Source organism: Neopelma chrysocephalum, unplaced genomic scaffold (assembly GCF_003984885.1).
Source record: "Neopelma chrysocephalum unplaced genomic scaffold, ASM398488v2 Primary Assembly neopelma1_60, whole genome shotgun sequence".
In the NCBI taxonomy this organism is placed as follows: domain Eukaryota; kingdom Metazoa; phylum Chordata; class Aves; order Passeriformes; family Pipridae; genus Neopelma; species Neopelma chrysocephalum.
The window spans coordinates 5,763,437-5,787,768 of NW_020897715.1; the positions used below are offsets into that span (position 1 = coordinate 5,763,437).

At 38.0% G+C, this 24,332-nt stretch overlaps 1 protein-coding gene across 1 annotated transcript in view; it reads left to right on the top strand.

Annotated features, from left to right (window-relative positions):
• Positions 1 to 102: 102 nt before the first annotated feature.
• Positions 103 to 24,332, top strand: part of BACH1 (BTB domain and CNC homolog 1) — a 30,246-nt gene continuing 6,016 nt past the window's right edge. Inside the window, exons 1-4 of the mRNA XM_027680907.1 lie at positions 103 to 211; positions 14,442 to 14,739; positions 18,376 to 19,767; positions 21,512 to 21,718. Coding sequence (XP_027536708.1) covers positions 14,500 to 14,739; positions 18,376 to 19,767; positions 21,512 to 21,718 — 1,839 coding nt within the window. The 5' untranslated portion in view covers positions 103 to 211; positions 14,442 to 14,499. The remainder of the gene's footprint in view (positions 212 to 14,441; positions 14,740 to 18,375; positions 19,768 to 21,511; positions 21,719 to 24,332) is intronic.

Genomic DNA, 24,332 nt, shown 5'->3' on the forward strand with positions numbered 1-24,332 from the left:
GGCAGCGCCGCGCCCAATCAGCGGGCGGGGCGTGCGCGCGCGGGGGGGCGGCGGGCGGTGCCCGCGGGCAGTCACCTGACGGCGCGCGCCGCAGTCGGGCCGTGCCCGTGCCGGGAGCGGCGGAGCCCGGGCAGCGGCGGCGGGGCGAGGAGGAGGAAGGGGGCGAGGCAGCGACGGCGCTGTCCCCCGGCCCGCGGCGGCAGGCACCGAGGTAAAGCCGAGCCGGACCGAACCGGCCGCCGCCGGGAGGGCGCGCGCGCGCGGCCGGTGCCCGTCGAGGGGTTGGCGGTGGGGGGCGAAGGCAGCACCGCCCGGGCGCGGGGAGCGGCGAGGAGGGTCAGGCCGCGCTCACGGGGGCGGTGTCGGTCATGCGGCCCCTTTCCCCTCCCCTCCGTCAACACACGCTCTGCGACCCGTCCCGGCGCGGCCGGGCCCGCGTAGGGCCGGGGGGTCTCGCCCTTGGCGGCGGCGGAGGCGCCCTGTCAGCGCTGGCTGTCCCTCCTGCGGGTATTGCCTCCCTTCGCCCGAGGCCTGCGCCCCGTCGTTACTCGTCCCTGGTTTCCGCGGGTGCCCTTGTGCCCCGGTGACACAGGCGTGACTCTCCCACGCCGCGTTCCCTGGTACTGCTCGAAAGGGGCAGCTGAGCCCCGCTGGGAATCCGGCGGGAGCCCCGCTCTGCCTGGGTGAAACGTGCAGCTGGAGTGTTTGGTGCTTGTTTCCCTTCGTTAGAGCCGGGGAAGGTTTATTTTAGACCGTAAACAACGGGATACAAATCCTGTCCGTCTTGTTCTGTGCGGTGAGATACTTGGCATGATTTGGGGCACGGTGAAAATGTAGTAATCACAAAAGAGCTATCACCTGCTTTTCTGTAAAAGAAGTGTCACTTGCTTTTCTGTCGAATTGTATTTATCCGTTTTAGTATGACAGTATAACAGTAAACCCAAATTCACATACAACTCGGTTCTCCAAATGTTTGTTGGATTAAAAAAGGACAGAGAAAATGTTCTAGCAGTAAAGATAACTGTATGTACAGTATTTTTTGACAGACACATTAATTTGAGGCACTTTAGGAAGGCGGTTTTCCTGTGTGTGAAAAACATTGGCTGTAGTAATGGAATAATTGCAATCCAAAAACACTGTAAATTAAGGTTATGCAGCACTCTGAATGCTGTAGTATACAGAGTCCAATTTCGAGTGTTATACTGCACTGCAAAGAAAATGAAGGAGTCTGTCAGCATGGTGAGTGTGAATTAAAGCATCTAAGGTAAACCATGAAATATGATTTGTAATATGAGTTTAACTTTAAAGGTGACTTAAATGGCATAATTACTCTTGGATGACCTAACACATGCGAGTAAGCCTGTGTGTACCGTAGCAAGCGATGAGGCCCAAAATAGGCAGATTTGCAGAGAGAAACAGTTGTTGCTGAAAACAGAATATCCACTTCGTTTATTTTTCAGAAGGGCTTTCTTTGAGGTGACTACTGAATACCTTGGGATTTGGAATTCTTTAGAACATCTAGAGTACATTTCCCAATTTATTCTAAAAAAGAATTTACTCTTATTATCTGGGTGTGCTTTGTGAAGTGAACAAAAGCATAGTAAGTGGGATGTGTGGGAGGTTTGCTTCATTAGCACACTCCTGATTCTAACCGAAGTGCTAATGTGGAGGTTTAACTTCCATCAGCTGTATCTTTGAGTGGTTTATATGAAATAATATGCAAGACCTTAGTGTGTTAAATGTTTACTTGTTTTAATAGGTTCTAAAATTCTTACGCAAAGGATATTTTGAAGAGTAATAAAGTCATGTTTAGATAAGAATAGTCTAGTATTAAACTCCATACCTTTTACCTGATTCTTTGGATCAGGTGACACTCTTGTTAGGTGTAGAATAAACCTGTCTTTGCACATGAGTTGCACGAGTCCCAAATAACTGTGCCCTATGGTTTAGGGAAACATAGCTGAACAAGTCTCCTTGTCATGTCATCCCCACCTTCCAAGTCTTGATAATCAAAGTGGTTATATGAATTCTTTGTAAATTTCCTTTTAATCATAGTTGTCTTTCTCCCTGCACTGAGCATGCTGGTGTGTGGGGGGGAAAAGGAGTGTTAGATCAGTCAGAGGGTTCATATTTGTGTCTGAGTGCTGGCATGTAAATTGTCCCCTAGAATTCGATCGCTGAAAGTTTCAAGGGGGGTAGGAAAAACCTTTGTGGTATTTATAATGTAAGTCCTTGTTTATATGCTATCCGTGGTTAAACATAGTGTGTTAGTTGATGCAAATGTGGGTAGGAGCAAAACCTTGAGTGAGACAAAATTAACTGCTGAAACAATCATTAAATTGTATTAATTCAGCCTAATATGACCACAGTGGGGATAAGGTGTGAGGACCCACCTGCAGCTTTCCCTGCCCCCACCTCTAGTTCAGAGATAAGCAGTCTGGAGAGGGGGAAAAAAAGCAACTGAAAGGCTTACTTTGCTGTAACAAATCATAGGCTGTATCACAAAAGTCACTCTGTCTCCATATGCAGTGCTTTTCAGTTAATGCCCTTTTAAGGGTGGAAGGCAGTTTTGGCGTTGTTAAATAATACAAAGGGAAAATATCGTATTTTGTATAAATGTGAGTTAGCTGGTTAGAATAAGGCTCAACTGACGGATAAGCTACTGAAGCTTTAAAAAGGGGGAAGTGTGCTATGAGGGGTAAATTGGCCTTATAAGCACTGCTGAAATACATATAAATTGAGTTTAATCATTAGGCATATGTTGGAGAGTTGAAGAGGTGTAGCCTAGGGTATCAGTAACTCAAAATGTCTTTAAATGTGAGCCTGTGTCTTAAAGAATATTCAATTAATTTTTAGAATCATGTTGAGATATTTTGTTTGTGAATGACTTCCTTTGAACTGTCAACATAATGTTTGTAGGTGTTTGTATTCCAGTCTTGGCCCATTGTCAAATACTTTGATAAGTAAGTATATGCCATTTGCCCTCCCTGTTTACGTTTCTTTTAAGGTCATTGAATCAGAGAATCCTAGAGTGGTTTGGGTTGGAAGGGACCTTAAAGATCACCTAGTTCCAACTCCCCTGCCATAGGTAAGGACACCTTCCACTAGGCCAGGTTGCTTGAAGTCTCGTCCAACCTGGCCTTGGACACTTTCAGGGATGGGGTAGCAACAGCTTCTCTGGGCAATCTGTGCCAGGGCCTGACCACTCTCACGGAAAAGAATTTCTTCCTAATAGCTGACCCTCCCCTCTGTCAGTGGGAAGCATTCCCCTGTGTCCTGTCACTCTATACCCTTGTCTCAGGCTCTTCTCCAGCTCTCTTGGAGCCCCTTTAGGCTCACTCTGGGGTCTTCTCTTCTCCAGGCTGAACAACCAGCTCTCTCAGCCTGTCTCTGTAGCAGAGGGCTTCAGCCCTCAGAACATCTTCGTGGCCTCCTCTGGACTCACTCCAGAAGATCCACATCCTTCAGAGTTTGGGCGCCCCAGATTTTGGAGATCAGTATTTTAATGTGGTACCATCCCAAAAATGCTTATTCACAGCTCAGCTAGTTATGACCATGTCTCTTGACATTGTGTGTCAGATAGGAAATGATGGGAAAACTGAAACACAGCTTTATGTGATTTGGCAGAGACCTTTACTAGCCTTACTATTTGAAATCTGGTTTTCTGCACATTTTTTGTTTTCTTTATTGTCATATAAATACTGTCAGTTCTGATGAATCTGTGCTGTTCTGTTTTCATAGAAATGTTTCTGAAGTTCTTTCTGATTTATGTCTAAAATATCTGCAGGCTTTTTTTCAGTTTCACATATTGTGAAGGGCAGTTGTGGAAACAAATCAGAGTTAAATAGATAATACCAGAAACGAGATTCTAAATATAATTTCCAAACCATATTTTCTTTCATTTGCCAGTATAACTGCTTCTCAATTTTCACAGATTCTTTCTTGTGTCCTTCTAAGTTGCAGTAAAATACATTAGAACCACAGATGGTTAATTTAGTATTCATCATAAATATTTTGACATACATACTTGTAAAGGCTTGTGACAGTTATTAAATCAAAATAATTTGTGTGGTTTGTTTAACTGTGGCAAAGAGTAGAATATGTAGCTCTAAATGCAAAGGTGTTTGTCCTCTGAGTAAAGGCAGGAGTTGACAGTAGATTTTAGTTGTGCATGCTTTTCTCATCCTAAGTGAATATTTTATTGTCTAATCTAGTTCTTATTTAAGAAAAAATAAAACCAGTTTTTACTTATGTTTTTTGGGTGTTGTGTTTGTGGTTATTTTTGTTGTTTGGGGTGCTTTGGGGTTTTTTAAGAGGTCTTTCAAAAGTTGGTGCATTGTTGTTATCTTTGCAGAGTAACTTGCTTTGAATACAAAGGGCTGTAAGTGATGGAATTTTGCTCCAAAGGAGTCTCTGAAATCCCCTCATGCCTATTTCATTTTCTAGCAGTGAACAAACCAAATCCCACATCATGATTTTCAGCCCTGATCCAAAAATGAAACTATTAGTTGTCTAAAATAATGGTAAACTGCAAAGTAGTAATTTTTGGTTTTTTTTGCTTTGATATGGACTACTTTGTGTCAGCCTCTGAGGGAAACTTTTCAGACTTCTGTTCTGTGGGAAATCTGTTGTTACGTGGTATCACTTTTTTCCCCCCTTTAAAATCACAGCTTCTGGAGTCTTGTATGCTCAGGATCCAGCCCCCCCAAGTCCCTCCCACATCCCGAGTTCTCATACAGCTTGCAAATATTTTTTTTAAAAAGTGTATATTCAGGCTTAAAACCTGGAAAACACATTAAGACTCTCAGAGAAGACTTTAAACTTACCAGACTTCCTGTGATTCTTTTTTATACTAGCTTGTGACTTGACAAGAGTCCAAATACTATGGTAAGAATTATGTTACAAAAATACAACCTGGTAATTTTTGAAAGGCTCGTTTGTGTAATTAAGCTGTGAGCAATATCATCCAGGTGTTAGACTGGATGATAAACAAAGAATACAATTTAGAATTATGAGCGTGCTAATATCTGAAGATTAAATGTACTTTTTTCTGAAGGAGAAAGCATTGCTCTCTAGGCAGCAAAGCTTAGTTTTTGCTTTTTTATCACTTTTTTTTCTATTACAGTCTTTTTGAACTAAAGACGAAGAAGCAATAAGCATGAACACTAAAATGCTTGTTCATTCTTTGTCAGCATAATGTGAATCAGCAGCTATTAACTGCTGTAGGCATTTATCTGTAATGTAACTATTTCCTTAAAAGGAGAGAGAGCTGGGGGCAAGGACAGAGAGATAAAACTTTAAAAAAAAGCCTTTGCAGTGTATTTTGAATAAACTGTCTCTTATCTGAACTGTCTTGTGACAGACTATCTAAATGATAGTTGTCCCTTTGGACTTCACATCTGTGGATGACAGAAATTTTTTTGTAGGCTAAAGTAAATGTGTCAACCATAAGAGAATTGACAGATATGAGTGACGTGCTACAACTTAATAGGTCAGCATAAGAGTTAGGGATAGCAACGAGGGTGTTTTCTCTAAGCTATATTTTTGGAGTTCTACAATTGTCTTTTTTCCAACTATTCAAGAATTTAAAGTGTTCGAAGAATACAGATGCATTATAAGCATGGTGATAACTGAACAGACCTTTATTGTTTGCTAGGTGATAAATTAATCTTGCTAGTTTTATCATGATAGTGAGCACAACTGAATTTACATCCGGATATCCAAGTTCAGCCAGCTCAGATAGCAGTGACAGCCAAGGTGTGTCCTGCCCGCATTCTGCAGCTACTACTAAGGGGAGCTTTACACTGTGCTTTCTCTTATTTCAGAACTTTACCTGTGTACAAATGACACTGTGATGTGTCATTGTGACTGTGCTTGCTACAGAGGATTGATATCCAGTGTGGCATTAGTGGATGCTTGTTCAGTAAATAAAGACTAAAGAACAGGGTTTTGTTTACATTTTTAGTAATTTGGGTAACTTTTGGCTGGATCTCATACAGGAAGTTTATGGTAGGTGAAGATCAGAAAAACCAAATGTGTGTCGACTGAGTTGATTTGCTTAGTAGGGCTGTGTAATTGATATCGGAGTTTAGGAATTAAAGGTTAGCTCTTCTTTATAGGAATATCGGAAAAGGATTTATTTGTTGATGGAAAATAAGAGGCTGTTGCTCTTTAAGAGAAAGCAGTGACCTCACAGGATGTAACTCCTGTAGCTGATGTGGTTTTGCTTGGTTCTTGCTAGTACCATGGCTGTCTTAGTGGAGCTTAAGACAGAAGGACCACAGGTCAATTTTTTTTTTTCTGGTTTATTGCCCCACTTGCTCTTAGGCATGTTAACTGTTGATGGTAACAAGGTAGACTCCTGTGTTTTATTTGACAGTGAGTCTTTGAAAGGCAATTGTTAGGTTTGGATGCTAGACTTGACTGAATCTGGATGCGTTAGGATGAGTCCTTTCTTCAAAGTTCATCTGGTGATGAGGAAATTACTGGTCCTGGTCACAGAGGCACAGTGAGGTCCTGCTGGATGGCAGAGCCAGCTCTGCTCAGCTTCCTGGAGTGGCTGCTTCTCAGCTTTCCAGGAGGAGAGGAAGAGTATCAAACAATTTCTGTATCAAAACCTTCTCCAGTCTACACTGCTCTTCCATCTGCTGTCTCCAAAAACCTGTAGTTTGGAGGAGAATAAAGGATTTGGAAGATAAACTTTGATGTGTGGGGAGCAAGTGTGGGGATGAATGCTGCCTCTGGATTTGGAGTTCCCATTGTATCTTGGTGACCACTAGACACTGGATTTTCTTTTCCAGGTCCTTGGATTTGGCGCCAAGTGTTAAGACTGTAAGTTATAATCAGCTATGTTTTTCCTGAAAGTGTAAGCCTTCAAAGTAATAGAGGCATGACCATTATTGATTTCTATGGATTTCTGTGTTCTGATTTTGTATTTTTAAGGACACTTGAAACATTCAAACTCGGAATGTTCAAAAAGCATTTTGGTAAAACTGTACACAAATCACAGGTATCATAATGTAAATAGAAGCAAAAGGGACAGCAAATTGCACTCTCAAATCTGTATCCGGTTTTAAGGGCCATTTTATTATTCTTTGGCTGTTTGCCTTAGAGTCTCACAGCTCATGGAGCTCACTTCTGTGACTCATTCATTCTTTTTAGTTGTGAATTTTCTTCTAATGCAGATCATTCCAGTGTCAGCTGAACCAATGTTCAAAACACTCTCCTTAGATGCAAATCATACCCCTTTGTATGCTGAAATCTCAACCTTTTGTTTTTGTGGTGTTTGAGGATTCTAAATTTACCTCTGTTAGCTGTCTTACTGTATGTTATTCTGTGGTAAAGGTCCTGGCAGCTGTTATAGGCAGGCAGGAACACCTTCAGCTGTTACTTCTATGGTCTTTGTTCAGAAACAATGATGCAAGTATACAATAAACCAGCTATAAGCATACAGAATTGGTGTTACTTGACTCATTTTCTAAGTTAGCAGAATGCTTAGTTGTGAACTATATGGCATTTTGGGAGATTCCCTAGCATTGATGCAAAATACAAGATATTCTGTCTAAGTCTTCATTCAAAGTTTAAAGAAGTTCTTACTATTATTCAATGCAGTTAATTAATAGTATGCTTTATGTATTTAGATTGATTTTTATGATCTTGTATGTTTGGCATTAATTATTAATAAAATATTTTGGGCAGAGCATTCGTGTCTTAGAAATTCTCCAAAGCAAAGCTGGAATTCTTTGGTAGTTGTCCAGTGGACATCTGGATAAGTGACAATAATTTGGGATAGTTGTTGCTGGTGTTAATGTTTGAGTTAATGCTATTTTGACTAATAATATTACAGTTGCTTTATTGTTCTAAGGTTTTGAATTTTGTCTTAACAACTGCATCTCATTGCTGTTGCTTCTTGTTAGCTGTATAACTTTCCCTTTTGAATGGGATTTCTGTTTGTTATCAGCTATTTTCGACCAGGACTTATTCACGATGGCAGATTGTGAAGTTTGGGCTCAACAGCACAAAAAAAAAAAGCAAATGCTCATATTGAACACTCTGTCAGTATCCATACGTTTTGTGTTTTGCTGTCCTTTGTGTAGTGAAGATTACTTCTCTGCGTTAAATACTTGAGAAAGTGGTACTATGTCAAATTCGGATTTTCGAGAGTGGTTTACTAGGAAGACCGATTGTAAAAAGCTTTTACTGGTTCTATTATTGTGACTTCACTGTATCATATAAAAATTTATGTATTATTTATATAATACATGATTTCTATATTTATATATGTTATTCAAAAGTATATAGCATTTTTGTGAAATGCAGTACAAAACTTTCCAGGACTATGTAATTGTCTGAATTTAAGAGACAACCTGTTGAACGGGTTTCTCAAGTTTTCAGCCAAAGATTTAGCCAAATTAAACAAAGACTGAATTAGCTTATCTCCTTTCTCTACAACTTCAGCTCTCTGGCAATTCAGTTGTGAAACCTTTTCCTTTACCAGGTTTTTTTTTTCTTTTACCAAGCCCTTGGGTTTTTTTCAGCAATGTTGTGCCTCTGTAAAAATTTTGTTAAGCTTTTTGTCTGCTTCTCAAAATTTGCCATCCTGCTGACTACACCAGTTTGTTGTGAGTGGGAGTGGAAGGCTTAGGCAAAATTTATTAAAAAAAAAGCCCTGCTGTTGAGTCACGAGGTGCAGAAAGGACTCCCTTGCTTTCTAAACTCCTCCTCAGAGAGGAGTCGAAGTGTGGGTGAATCTAATCAGCCACAGATTTGTGTCAACTGTTTAAATTTAAGGAATTACAGAGGTGTGATTGAACCACTTTTGTCCTACAGGTTTTAATGATTGGCAAAATGAGAATATTTATATAAAATGAATCATTTATTATTACAAATGATCAGACAAAAGATCTTAATCAGAATTTTTTACTACATGATATAAATGCTAAAACTAATAGTAGTGTGATATAAGATAGTGCACTATATTAAAGCAATTATTGAAGCAATAATATTAAAGCTAGCAAAAAGAAATAACTGTTAAGTAGAGATTTTATGTTACCTATCCATACCAGCGCTTGAGGGGAGATCTCTTTTGCTCAGCCTTGAGGAGTATCTTTGGAGGGCATCCCCACTCAAGGGAGGAATCTCCACACATACACCCCAAGAAGGATTACGTAAGAAGAACCTGACTGTAGGAAAGGGGACTGGACTTTTGTAGTATAAAGTGATTGACTGCCAGGCACAAGTTTACAGGCCAGCTACCAGCTTATCTGTCACATCCAACTACGAAAAGCAGGATGTGTGTTTGGAGTTTGGTGAACCAGGCTGGTTTTAGCATTATTCAATGCTAAAAAAAACAGTAGCATGGTGCCACTGGTAACTCACCACAGATAGCCTGCACTGTTTGCATGCTCTGATTGGATTCTAGGTCTTATTGGGGTAAGACACAATATTTAAACATCAGGCAGTTCTTTTGCAGGTAAACTGGTTTCTCTGCATGCCTTTGTCAGCTTTGGTGACAACTTGATGCTTTACAGCTTCCTTCAACACTCACAGAACACTTTTTGACCACAGGATGTTGGGTGCAGTGGTACTGCTGAGCATGAAAGTTTATCTACCTTGTGCCAGATTTATATGTGTGTGGATGAGAAATACACACTACTATGAGTACTGCCCTGGCTCTGTGTTCCTACTCTTACGCTCTACCTGCATTAGCCATGTTCCTCAACAGTGTTACCTCTTTTGTTACTATGTTTCTTCCATAATGTAGCAACGACAGGTGTTTTTAGCTTTACCTGATTATCATCTCTGGAATATATACTTCTTTTTTTTTTTTCTAAGTATCAATGGGGAGACTTTATGGTTTACCTGAAGATTTGCACCAAGTGACTCTTTAAAGCAGAGATTGTGGCAGGAGGAAGAGGATCTTGTATCTACTTTTATTCTGAGGTCAGCTAGTAAAGAGCAGTAATTGCTACCAATTGTAAGCAATCAGATGAGCAAACCTGCAGCCTAATTTTAAAGTACCTACACTCGCTATTCTTCACAATTACCTTCCTGTAATAATATAATTAATAACTTTAAAGGCATGAGAAAAATGAGCCTTGGATGAGATCTGTATTTGACAATGAGTCTTGATAGGCTTCTTGCTCTGGTCTCTATACTGTGTACTTAAGCAAATCTGTATTCTTTTTTTAAATGTGTTTGCAGTACTGATTTTCATTAAGTATTTTATATGTTCTTTAAAAATAACTGTATATATCTAGTCAATTGGATGTGGAGATGTCTACATTTACTGAAGATGCAGTAATTTTACGGGAACTGTTGGGCATAGTTTTCACAATTGTATGCTAGTACAGAGAAAAAAAATGGAGTTACTTCCCTTCAGTAAAGCAGAATAAAGTTTTATAACCAGTACTTAGAAGGTTTCATGAATGAATGTCCTTAGGCAAAATGTTATTTATCTCAAAATCACTGCCTGATAAAGAATAGAAACTTCATATTAGCATGCTTGGTTGTGTTGATTGATTGAATTGCAAGTGTTTATGTGGTTTTTATACTAGCATGTGTTTCTTTATGTTCACTTTTTTTTTTTCATTTCTGTACCTCTTCTCAAGAGTATGAGGTTATTAGGTGTGCAGAGTTTCAGGTGAGAGGAATTTGAGGAATGCTCTTGTACTCACAGTACAAGTTTTCTTCCATTAACTGACGATTATTTGTAGTTAGTGAGCTTTCGTATTGTTTCTTCTCCAATCCTTTCAACCTCTACTGTAAGGACTATTTTAAGTTTTGGAAGATCTTTTTGGGCTTCCCATATTTTTCATGGTAATGGCTGTAACAAATATCTTAACAAATATTCTTGCACGTTTTAGGGGTTTCTTAGAATCTTTTGCATTCAATCACGTGGTTGTTGGCACTCACTTAGTGAAGAGTGATTTAGATATATAGTTATCTGCTAAATTTTGGAATACTTTTACAAGTTACTTGTGCCTACTCTTAGTTTTCTTTCCTTAAATGTTACTTTTAAAATAAAAATAGTATGATAGAAGAGGAGTTTTAGGCTGGTTTACAAGGAAATAATTAGTCTTATTTGTAGTGTTTTCCTTAGTAATTTGTTGCTGCTTACAAAAGAATTATCTGAGAGTGGGGAAAAAAATCTGATAAATAATATTTTTAGAAAATGAAATTATGTAAAATGGACAAAAAAGCCCAGAAGGGCCTGTCCTTATAGGACAGTTGCAGCATGAGCTTTTAAGTTTTAGAAAACTTCTTTAAAAAGCATTATTGAATTGTTTTCTCTGCTTCATACCTTTCCCCATCTTTTGTCCATCCATCCATAGATAAAATTAATTTTAAGAATTCTCAGTGTTCTAGAAGAACAATTAGGGTAGAAGAGAAATTAAACAGTTTACAGAAGAGATGTACTTTTTGGTGTAACAGTAAGTATTCTTGTTGTGGATATGTCTATAAAAAAATCTAGTTGTAGGCAAGTTATTTTGTACTTACTGCTGTGGAAAATCTAGTTGGCTGTCATGACAGACACTATCATAAACATAGTAATGTTACTTCTCTTAAGTGTTACAGCTTTTTACAGTGGTTACATTTTCCCTTTCCTGTTTGCTTTTTGTTTTCACCAGCACTTTCAGTTTTCTGGTTCTTTTCCTTTTCCTTTTGATTTCTTTTTATCTTGTATGACAGTAATTAGATTTTACAAAGAAGACTGAGAGAAATTTCGTGTTTGATTGTAGTGTAGAGGTGGGGGTTTTTTGGGTCTTTTTTAAAGGTTCATTTAAAAATTGAAATGCTTATTAAATGCTGCATTATATATTATGAATGCCTCAAAAAACCTTTTATTCTGTTTAAATATAGCAGGAACTTAACTTGGCTGATGAAATCTTCACATTAGGAAGTACAACATTCTATGAGAGTAACGTGTTAAATTGAGTTATGTTCAAACTAAGTATTTAATTCACTTTTCAAGTAACAGAAGGTAGTGTTTCAGTGTTGAAAGCTGCTTTTTAGGGTGGTTTTTTTTTTGGCAGCTGCAACATTGGAAGCTCTCTATCAGTGCTTCAAGTACTCCACAAGCTGTTTTGAAAACATGGTGCGTGCCTTGTGGAGATAAGTGAAAAGGAGGGTTGAGTGTTCTCTGCATACATTGCTAAAAGGAACTAGTGTTCCTTTTAGCCTTCCATGCTATGGAAGTGTAATGAACGGAATTGAATATTGGAACTGATTATAAGGGAAAAACCAAAAGCAGCGTATATGATACATGTGTTATCTGTCTGAGAGTTCTTTCTTAAAAGACAAAAGAACATTTAAAGGCTTGTCTGTAACTGTAATCTCCCTCATGAGTTTTACCAAGGTGTTCACCCAAAATATGTCCTCAACTATAATATTTCATTGTGTTCCCCCCCACCCTGGATTTAGTCTTCAGCTTTTTCATTTTGTCCTGTTCCTTTTTGCTGTGTTTTTTTTACCTTCTTGTAACAAATATAGAGTTTGTTAAACTGTGTGCTGTAATATCTGAGGAATATGATAAGTTTTGGCTATGGAGCAAACAAATTAGAAATATATAATTTATATTGCACTGCTTACTTCTCATAAGCTCTTGTAAGAATAGAATGTCATGAATAGCAGTTTCATGGGGAATTAATGACATTTAAATTGATTGGAAATTAAGTATTTCCGAAGTTAATGAATCTTGTTATAAAGTATATCAAAACACTTTAAACTGTTTCCTACCAAAACCAAGCCCTTTATGGTTAACAGTGTATGGTATATGGGACTTTCCCCTTCCACTTCTCAGTGGGGAAAGCTCACAGTTGTGTAACTTTTGGGGGTTTTTTCCTCAACTTTTATTTTCACAATACATCTGTGCATTTTGTTAGTGAAGTTGAGTGTGCAGTGTTCCATAAGGAAATGGGAAGGGCAGGTAATGCTGATCCTATATACTTTACTGGGATCCAAACTGGTACAGTGTTACTATTTCCATTGGAAATGGATCTTTTTCTTCCCTCTTTCTGTTCAAAAGTTCACTAAAAATGTCTGTGTGCCATGAAAATAGGTTGAGTAGTGAGTAACCAGGAGCATAGCTGGCAGTCTGGGTGGGTTTTTTTTTTTCCACAGTGTATTTAAATATGCCCATGTCCTCCACCCTCCCCATGTTGTGAAAGTTTCCCACATTTGGAACCTGAGGATTTGCATTGGTTACAGTTTTATTGTTGTTGGGAGCTGGCAGATGGTTCCAACCTCTGTTGAGCAATAGGATGATGGGGTAGTCCCGTGTCAGCTGAAGTGAGTCTCCACAGCTGTGCTCGGTTACAGAAACTCTGGGGCGACTAGTAAAGTGTAATCTAAATGTTTGGTTTGTTGAGGTAAAACTTTTCATTAGTAATATATTTTCCTTTCAGGATAGTTCCAGATCTGACTGTGGTTTCTTGATCAAGCTCTAGGTGTGAGGGCAGTTTCTTTTTTTTCCTTTCTTTTAATGGGAAGAAGGACTCAATTGAAAGAGAGATACAGTGTAAAAATCAGACTTGGAAGTGCTGTCAGATTTTGCACTCTCTAGCAGAGCTGCCTTCTCTCTAGCTCTTCTTTTTTTTGCAAATACTAGGAAGTTCAGGAATAACTTCAAGACAGTTATATATGAGTTTATTTCAAAGTTATAAATATTGTGTAACTTTTACTGTTGTTTATTATCCAATGAATACTGTTATTTGAGAACTTTGTCACAAAAGTGAGGAGATTCCATTGTCATGTGATTTGAATCATAGTGATTCATTAGGAAAGCTAACTTGTAACAAACATGACAAATAATAAAGAGCAGAAGAGGGGGGAAGAAGGCTGCATTAGGGAATTAAGGTAGGTGGAAAATTTAAATTTAAAACAAAAACACCAACCTACTGGAGAAAAAATTAGTGTTTTACCAATGCCTGTTCATTTACCAGGCAAAATACTTTTGAAAGAAGACAGAACACAAACATTTTAGTCTGTACTATGTGAATCAGTAAACAGAAGAAGCTCACATAGTATTTCAGTAAATTTTGGTTTAATGCATCTGTTTTATTTCTCTTTACGTTTTCATGTTGTTGAAGTTAGAATATACTGATTACTAAAAATGAAAGCTTAGATAATTGCTAGGTGTTATGGTAAATTTATGACTCTGAATCACATGCCTAGGAAAGAACTGTTCTTTTATTGCTGAAGTCCCTTTTTTGGTCTGTGAGACTACAAAAACAATGTTAAGATGTACATATTAAAATTTGGGTACTTTAAATGGTCACAAGCATGTATTTATGTATTAACATGTGTGAAGTACTGAGTACTAATCTGAAGAAGAATTAGACCAGGCATTGCATGTTTAACAGCTTGCTTGTATTTTAGTATCGATAGGTTCCTGTTGGATGTGACTTTCACATGTACAGTTTGGCTTTTTGTTCCCCCAGATCTGAAGCACAGAAGCATGCTTTCCCCTGAGCCTTACACTACCATTTGTGATACAGAATGTCTCTAAGAGAGAACAACAGTGTGGTTTTTGCGTATGAATCTTCAGTACACAGTACCAATGTACTCCTCAGTCTTGACGATCAAAGAAAGCAAGATATTCTTTGTGATGTTACAATTTTAGTGGAAGATCAGCGATTTCGGGCTCACAAAGCTGTGCTTGCAGCTTGCAGCAGTTACTTCCTTTCAAGAATTGTGGGCCAGGTGGATGCTGATCTTATCATCACTTTACCAGAAGAGGTAAGTGTCACTCCCTTCTGTGTTTTACCTGCCAGTGCTTCTGATCTGGTTTTTCTCTTTTACAGTAGGCTGGTGCTTAACTGACAGGCTAAGGTAAAGGGTTTAAGGACTGAAGGGAAGGAATTTCCAAGTTGTAAAGCTACTGTTGGTTGAGATAAAGGCTAGGCAGATGAGTGTTTGTCACAGACCGCAGATAATTGAATGCTGTCACAGGAAATGTATAGGGAAGATCTCTTCAATTAAGTATATACTACTTTTAAAATTATGCACCTCTTTCAAAGGATGTAAGTTTGTCAAAAAGCAGGGCTCAAACAGTCAAGAGATATTGCAGAAGTAGTTCTATATAAAAAGAGTATTTTTTTTTTAAGTAATAAGTAAATTAAAGCTTAAGATGGTAATACCTTTGAATCAGCTTCATTAAGATTTGGTTTTGTATGTTTGAGTAATACAACCATGCATATATTCCTGGCTGCTTACTATTGTTAACAATTTTCTTTGGCTCAGTTTCCCATCCTTTTTACACACTGATCATTAGCAGCCTGATTTTTTTTTTCCTACTGTGTCTTATTAGTGTTAGGACTGAGAAAATGTATTGCAATTACTTGTTATGCCCCTAAAATACATATTCTTAGATTTAATTTAAAGGCATTCAGTAGGAATGAGCCATAACCTGACATCCGTTGGAAAGAACATTTATTGTTATGTATCTGGAGCATCCAAGACATTTAATGATTGTAGTTGCTATTTAGTTGAGTTGTAAGAGGCATGAGACAAGTAACTGGATTTTAATATGAAATGCTGTGCTTGTAGATGAGAAGTGAAGAACCTCCCAAGTGCTCCAGTTGTGCCGAATGGGAGCGGTAATCAGAAAAGTTGATTGTTAAATAATAGATGGATTTCTGGGAGGTGGTTTATGGTAATTAGCTTGGACAGTGGGCAATAACATGCAAATTGTTTTCAACTCAACTGGGATCATTAAAGTTGGAGGAAAGGTACTCATCAGTGAATATTTATAGTGACATTATAGACTTCATGTGCAAGAGTGAGTTGAGTGTTAATGCAGAAATGATGTATTCAGAAAGGCTGTACTTCAGTAGCTACTTCATAGGCTTTGTAACATACTGAAATAAGCACAAGATTCTGTGCCAGATTCTGTCTGTTTTTACAGAAAACTAGAAGAGATCAAGTGTTCTCTTTAAAGAGTTTCTGTGGTCTTTGCTATTCTCTCTGCACCAATGAATTTGTTACAAAATTGTTACAGCATAATACTACTATGTCACTTTTACTCACACAGCCTTCTTGCTGTGTCTGTGTTTGTTTCTTCTTATGTTTTTTTCTAGTAGCTTAATATGTTGATAGCCTGAATGTCTCTCAGGTTAAAAGAAAGGTAATGATGCAAGCTGATGTGAAAGGGGAGTAGGATGCTGAGGCATGCAAAGCCTTGATTTGGCATAAAAGAGAGAAATTAGTGGCATGAAAAATTTCTGATATTGAAGAGGGAATTTTGCTTTGGGATGATCTAAAAATTGCATATTGGAAGAACAAGAAATGTACATTAAATTTGGGGAAAGAATAAGAAATGTACATCAAAATTGGAGAGAGGAAAAATAATCTCTGGTGCAAAGCAACAGTGTGCCAATGAACCCATGAAATAAACCTGAGTCAGAAGGGACCAGAGTTTGTACAGAAAATGTAGAAACATAATTCTGATATTTACTATAGTATAGACTTAAGAGGACTCCTAATGTATTTACCATTACTGCTGTAAGAACTGAATCTGCTGAAACAACTAGCAAAAATTTCAACAGTGAATCTGACCTCTTAATAATTCGAACTGATCACTTGGTAAAAGCATTTTAAGACTCAGCAACTTGAACTTCTCTTCTGGGAACTGCTAAATATTTTGAAACAGGTCAGTTTGTGAAGCTGCACATTTGAGACAAACACTGATCACATGGTGTGACATGTGATTTTTTTTAACCTTTTTAATCATCAAAAATATTCGAAGTTTAAAATTACACCAGCCAACAATCTCAGATACAAAAATATTTTTTAAATTCAAGTACTTCAAATATACTATACTGTAAAGACTAACTACTGTAGGTTCTGTGTTGTTTTTTTCTGTTAGTGTTTCTACTCTGTGTTAGACTTTTACCCCAAATACAAATTTAATAAATGGCTACTGCAAGAGTTGCTTTTCTAGGTCAGTCAGTCAAAGTCTTTCTAGGGTTCTCTCTTGTTTGATCATAGCTAGCTAGAAATGTGTAAAAGAGAGTGAAAAGAGTAAAGTATTTGTTTCCTCTTGATCCTTCCAGTTTTTAGTAGTATTTCTACCTAAATAGAAAGAATGTACAGTTTTAAAATACTTTCAGTTTCACTTATGAATGCTACTTGTTCAGAAACCCACTTTAATGATTTATTAACTACACTGAGCTTATGGATAAACTGTCTTTTATACTCTACTTCCCCACATTATTGAGGATGAATTCGTGCGGTGGTGTCTCCAGACTACTCTCCAGAGCATATTTCAAATGCTATTTTAAGAATTCTTTAGGTAGTTCAGAAAAGTTTTGATGAGCTGTCTCTGTGCACGTTTATTCAACTTCCTTTCATGTGTTTTGTTCTTTAAAAAAACCACAGCAAACAACCACTTAAAAAACCAAAGAAACAAACCCTAAACTGACTCCTAAATCAAATTGCTTATAATTATTTTGCTGGCAGAAAAATTCCGTATAGTTTATGCATTGATATAGCACTTTATTTAGCATAAAATGTTGTTCGTTTAAATAAAGGAGGGGAGCAGAATGTAGGCTTTAGTTTGAGTATTAACAGTAGACATACTGCTTTATCCTTCATTTTCAGAGAAAGGCTAAAAGAAGTGTCATGTAATTTGTAATATGGTGATCTGTTTGCAGCTTCCTACTTGATTCTTTAGTATTTTTTTATGTGTAGAAGATCTTGTTCAATTTGTAAGGACACAGTTTTTTGTTTATCTCGGGTTTCCCTGCTAGGCTACTGTTGTGAAGATAGAAATGTTCAGTCAAAATTACCTACTCCAAGGGGGCTTTAAACTGAGAATTTGTTGTGGTGTACAGTTTTTGGGTGCAATTCTTTTAATGTGTGGGAGGAAGAAAGGAGTTGGTGGCTATACTAGTAAATAATCATATGTGGTCAAACTCCATTTTTTTCAAACTTTCTTATATCAGTGATGCATGAGTGATTAATGGTAATTGCTCTTCAAAAGGCACAATTAAATACAAGCAGCATAATCTTATTCTAGAGTAATTCATATGCAACTTGGTTTGAAAGACATCTTTGTGAAGTTGGAATCCAGTTACTGGTTTTCAGTTACTGGTTTTCAGACAGCAATATTTTTTACTTCTTAGTACTGTGTTGCCAGAACATTTTATTGAGAGATTGATCACAGTGAAGAAGATAACTGTCACAAAATATGGGGGATAAAATAGTATCAGAAGAAATGCTTCAGAATGCATTTGGCCAGGTTTTCTCTGTAGAATAAATCTGCTGCTTTAGTCTTGCAGTCTGTCCTGCTTGGCAACAGGTAATTTGGGGTTTGTGTATTTCTCTACTTAAACCCTTATTGACCATACTAATATTTTCCTTCTTTTTTAATAGGTAACACTTAAAGGATTTAATCCTTTGCTTCAGTTTGCATATACAGCTAAACTTATTTTAAATAAAGACAATGTGTCTGAAGTTTGCAAATGTGCGGAGTTCTTGGGTGTACGCAACATTGAAGAGTCTTGCTTTCAGTTTCTCAAATTCAAATTTTTGGACTTTAAGCTGGATCAGCAGGAATGTCCTAGGAAGAAGTGTTGTACACAGCGTTGTCAGAAAGCAAACTCTAAAACCGGCAATGTGGATGATGGAGACCTGGAAATAAAGGATGAAGCAGAAGCACTTTTGGAAAAGGAATATAGTCAAACTCCTGACACAAGGCTCTGTAAAGATGAAGAAAATGCTACATCATTGCCTGTTCTCCAAGATAATGCCAATCAAAACTGTGATCCTGTACATTTAGAAAGGGGTAGGGTTTCCAGCTTATCTTCCCAGTGCCCAAAGTATAGGAAATTCCAGAAGGCTTTTGGAAATGACAAAGTTCATACTTCGGAGTCCAATTCCAGTATTAAAGACGTTCAGGTGCCACCATTTGCCACTTTTCCTGATAAGGAAATACCTGATAATGATGGCATACAAAAAGCTCAAGAGTGTGTGCCTATACAACTGGTCTCAAACTGTGAAGAGACTTGGGTAAAAATGGAAGAAGGGGAAGAATGCATTCAGAAAAAGGAGGAGTCAAAGAGAGATTCTGTGACTCAGAATGTGTCATGTCCTGTGGAGAAAATGGATCTTGCTGCTTTTCCCCAAAACTCTGCTGCATCTCATGTACTCGATTCTGTGTCTATTTTACATACTTGTGAGCAATATGGTAACTTGAAGTTCAGTAGTATGCAAAACAACACAGTCTTAGCTGACAAAACCATATCAGGTACTGGAGCTGGGAATGACAAAACTGAAAGTCAAGGTGACACAGCCTCAAAGGTCGATTTGTACACTAGGGAAGCCACTAACATCACGTCAACTGGTGATCGAAGCAGTGTGGAGAGAGAGGTAGCAGAGCATCTGGCAAAAGGGTTCTGGAGTGATGTTTACAGCACAGAAGCCTGTCAAATACATTTACCACCTGCAGTTCCCAAAGAGTGCTTGGAGCCAGTATATTCGGGGAAAAAATCCGAATGTCCGTGGCTGGGTATCAGGATCAGTGAAAGCCCTGAACCTTGCTCTCAACGAACTTTTACAACACTGAATTCTGTCAACTGCCCCTTTATAAGCAACCTTAGCACTGAAGGATGTTCCAATAGCTCTGAAATAAGCGGTGGAGATTATGTTCAGGGACAACAACAAGAACAGTGTCCCTATAATTATGTGATAAGTTTGGGAGAAGATTCGGAGACTGATACTGAGGGAGACAGTGAATCCTGTTCAGCAAGAGAACAAGAATGTGAGGTAAGAACATCCTGGTGTGTCCTTTGCTTCCCTGTCTTTTAAGTCCCCCTATTCAAAAATATTTTGAGTCTTTTGTGGGTTTTGTTATTTTTTTCCTGTGACTGCTTGTTTTAAAAGTCTGGGAGTTAAAACTTTAACCTTCAAAGGTTTATATGAAAGGTCACTGTTAATTCAGGGAGACTTACCAAGTATTTTTGGTAGGATATTGAAGTGTTAGATGCTTATGTATTAGATCTTTTAAGATACTTTTCTCAAACAACTGTATCAGAAAAGGTTGTGAATCTTAGAAGAAAAAAAAACTAAAAAAGAACCTCTGTGCCTTGATTTATCTGCTGCAGTTAGCTTAAGAAAACTAAACTTCTTGGAACCTTTGTTTTATAGAAACTTAAGTTTTCTTGGTTGTATTCTGAGTTGTAGGGAGAAAGTAGGAGAGAAGTGATACTTCAGATTTCCTATGAAATAAAAATTAAGTTTTCAAGCTGGCTTCCATAGCTGCATGTTTAAGATTGTTTAATATCATCCTCTCTGAAACTAAGGTTATATTTGTTTCGCCAACTGCAGTAATTATTTGGCTCTTCCTTTCTTTGTTATTGCTTTGTTGGTGATTTAGGCAGATGCCATATAAATAGTCTAATCCCAAAAGATTTTGCGATATACCTAGAACACTTTCTGTCTCAGTTCTCAGAACTGTAGAGTTGCAGTGTAACTCTGTGTACGGTGGATCATTTAATGATATGAAAAATGAGTTGTTCTTAAAGCACTAGTTCTTTTTGAGATGGAGGACCTTACTGAGACTGACTGTAAGTGGAAGCTGCCATCAATATAAAAAGCTGGCATGCCAAACAAAAGGCCAGAATTGATTAAATACATTTCTCATCTTTGTGACAGAGAAGGAGATGGCATCATTCCTGAAGACAATGCTCTGTCTTTTTTTTTTTCCTTTTTTTTTTTTTTTTTGGTGGCTTGTCACCAGTGGTAGCCAAACAGTTCTCTGCTTTTTAAACTAAATTCAGATCTTTGACCACAGCAAGGTAACATATTCTGCTACTTACTATACTCAATTGTAAGGATTAAAATAAAGTGTCTTTAGTAGGATGCTCATAAAACATGATGATTATTTTGTAAAGGTAAATATGTTTTTCAGTATTAATCAACACTTTGTGATCTCAAATGCTTTTGTAGTTCAGGTGTACAACAGTAGCAAGAGGCTGGTTCTCTCTCTTCTCTAGCATTAAGAACTACAAGACAGATCTTGTGACTTCTGTATTTTAAGGAAATGCCTGTTTCAGATGAACTTTTCCTGCAGGAAAAAAAAAAGTATAGGTGTAAAAATGTATGCAGGATGCAGTCTTAGTAGCAGCTCTGGGGAAACCTTAGACTGTATCAGTGAGTCTTGACACCTGTTTTATGCTTGACTTAACCGTAACTTCTCTTCTTAGAGTGTATCACCTAGTTATTTGCTGCACAGAGGGATACATTTCCTCTTACTCTAAACATGCTTTTGAGGGTCTGGTGTAAATGTGCAAAGTACTCTATTTCACCTGCACTTGAACTCATGTAGTTGAAACCCCTGGGGTTTATCTGCGTCATCCAATGGCTGCATCAGTTTGCTCTTGTGTCTGAGGTGTAGGAAGAAAGATGGGTTGTGTGGTGAATAATGTTTAAAATGAAAACTTGACTTGGCTTGTTGGTGTTTGTGTATATCGGTTTCACCTTTGATTTACAACTCTATCTTACATTCTAGGTAAAACTTCCATTTAATGCACAAAGGATTATCTCACTTTCCAGAAATGACTTCCAGTCATTTCTGAAAATGCATAAATTAACTCCTGAACAATTGGACTGTATTCATGATATCCGAAGACGAAGTAAAAATAGAATTGCAGCCCAGCGATGTCGCAAGAGAAAACTTGACTGCATACAAAATCTTGAATCTGAAATTGAAAAACTGGTATGTATAAATATTCATTGCTTTTGTCATGAGTCTTTCTCAAAACATCTTGACTGGGTATCTGGCAGTAGTTTGAGAGTGAGGTGACTTATTACTTTTTCCACTCAAGCTTAGAAAACTTTATCAGTCTCAGATAACTTCTTAATAGCAGTTCATTTTTTTTTCTGTGCTTTCCTCTAAAGTACACACGCTTTTCCTTCCGTGAACTTGTTTCCATTCAGATAAAAGTGCATCACAGCATAATATTTGGTAAATGATGCTTCCAAAGCCGTTGAGTTTAATTGTACAGAATGATTCCCAAACCATTATCCCAGACTGTTTTCTGCCTCCTCCCCTTTCCTGCTTTGCAATTTTTGTTCTTCAGCTCATGGTGTTGCTCATGATCAAGTTTAGTTACGCAATTGTTAGTTGTGTAAGTACAGTTCTTGGAACATATTAACATGGGCTGGTGAACTGTTTCCTGAGCCTTGAATCTTAAAAACGAGATGCTTGCAGAAAGGCGGAAGATACAAAAGAACTTGGGAAGTTGCTTGCCTTTTTAGCACTTGCATCAAAATTGTAGCTGAGGAGTTAATGCTTCCAGATTTCTCTGCTGCCATCTGTTAATACAATTTCTCCTTCTTAAGAAGGCAATAAAAAGATAAATACGTCATTTAAGAGAAATATAGATAATCTGAGGTTAGGATTATCCACAAAATAGTAATGGCAAGAAAATAGAGTGGCTTTTCAGAAAAAAGTCTTCGTTTCTGACCCTCTCATTTCAGTTTCATGGTTGATCATACCATGTGCACTAAATAGTTCAGTTGTGTAGGATTACTGTGCTCTTAATTCTTGTCCTTGGAGCAGTTGAGACTTAGTGTATGTGAATTTGATATTTGCATCAGCTAAGACACAGTCATGTTGCACCTTTCTTGACTTCAGAGTGAAAAGGAAAATCAAATTAGAGCCAAGTGCCATGGGATGGAAAGTATTTTCCCGATGTGATCCATCATCTTTCACTACATATATTCCTACTTCTGCAGTGAAGGAGATAGATTTTTTTTTTTTTTTTTTTTTTTTTTTTTTTTTAAGGAAGGCCTGCAGTGCCTAAAATTTAGCCCTGATGAGTTGACAGAGCAGGTCATTTGTTGTGCTGAATGGAGATGATGCTCTGAGAGAAGGAAGGAAATCAGGTGATTGTGTTAATAACAGTTTTCTGACTGAAGAGAGAAGTTGCATTTCTGACATTTCAAAACTTTCTGCCTGGCTTTGTCATCATATTGTTATTTCTGTTATGTAACTCTGTCAGTGTTTTGTAACACTTGAGCAGGGCATTAAAGGTTGATCTGCAAGATTAGACATATAGTTACGTGGCTAATAATTATAGGTAATATTCTTTCTTCTGGATCTGGGCTGGAACAGACTGAATGTCAGCTGTTTGATGGATAACACTGTGCAAGGTCTAGATAATGAGTGCTGAGTCTGGAGAACGTGAGGTTAGGTCTGAGTTAGAGGAATAACGCGCTAAGCACAAATGTGTTCCAGTTGCATGTTTTTTTCCGACTGTGCAGATAAGTTTCTTTAGAAATTCCTGAGAAGATCTTTTTTGGAGCTGTTGAGCATGTCTGATGGCAACAGGTGTGCACCATCAAACTTCTGTAAGGTTTACATGAATACAGAAACATTAAGGTCTGTCTAGGCATAATTTCCAGGTGGAGGGAAGAAGAGAGACATCTGTGAAGAGCGATGTGTGGTACATCCAGGTTGCTTTGTTCTTGATGACTCCTGCTTTGTTCCTGTTTCTCTGGGTCAGTCAAATCTCTCAGACTTTTTAGTCTTTAATCTCATGGTATCTTCTGTAACGTGGCTTTGAGAGGGGATAGTATTGTGTATTATTATAGTTTATATATAGTTTTATATATATAATTTTATAGAGTGTATATATATAGTAGTACAGTTTATATATAGTTGATATCATTACAGTTTGAAAACTTTTGACAAGTAGATAATACTCTGTCCTGTAGCCTGTTAGGAAATACTATTTGGTGAAATTCCTTATCCTGGCTTCCAGTATGTACAGCATGTTGTCTTATAATAATTTCTATTTGGTGTTGCTTATGGGGGTTTTTCTCTCAGATGAGGAGATAGTATTTGTGGTATGTTTGTTGGGAAAGTCCTATATCTGGAACAGAATAACTCCCTGAGTGAGTAGAATCTGGAGACTGACAGTTGGGGAGTAGCCCTGCTGAAAAGGACCTTGGGATCTGAGCAGAGAGCAGGCTGAGCATGGGTTGGCAAACATGTCCAGGCTGACAAAAAGACCATCAGTGTCCTGGGATGTATTAACAGGAGCGTAGTGAGTTGTTTGAGGGCAGTTATTGTTTTCCTATACTTAGCATGGGTAAGACTGAGTCTTTTGCTGAGTTTTGAACTCGCCCAGTGCCAGGAGTGCATTGATAAACAGGAGGAAGGCCACTAAAATGGAGAAGAGGTGGGTGTGGGGGGACCTAATACCCAGCTGCCCATATCTGTGGGGAAGTTCTTGAGGTTATTGTAGCCATCGTGAATGAAAGACCTTCAACTTTCAGGGGTTAGTACTCAAGAACAAGGGGGGAATTTCAACTGGATATAAGGA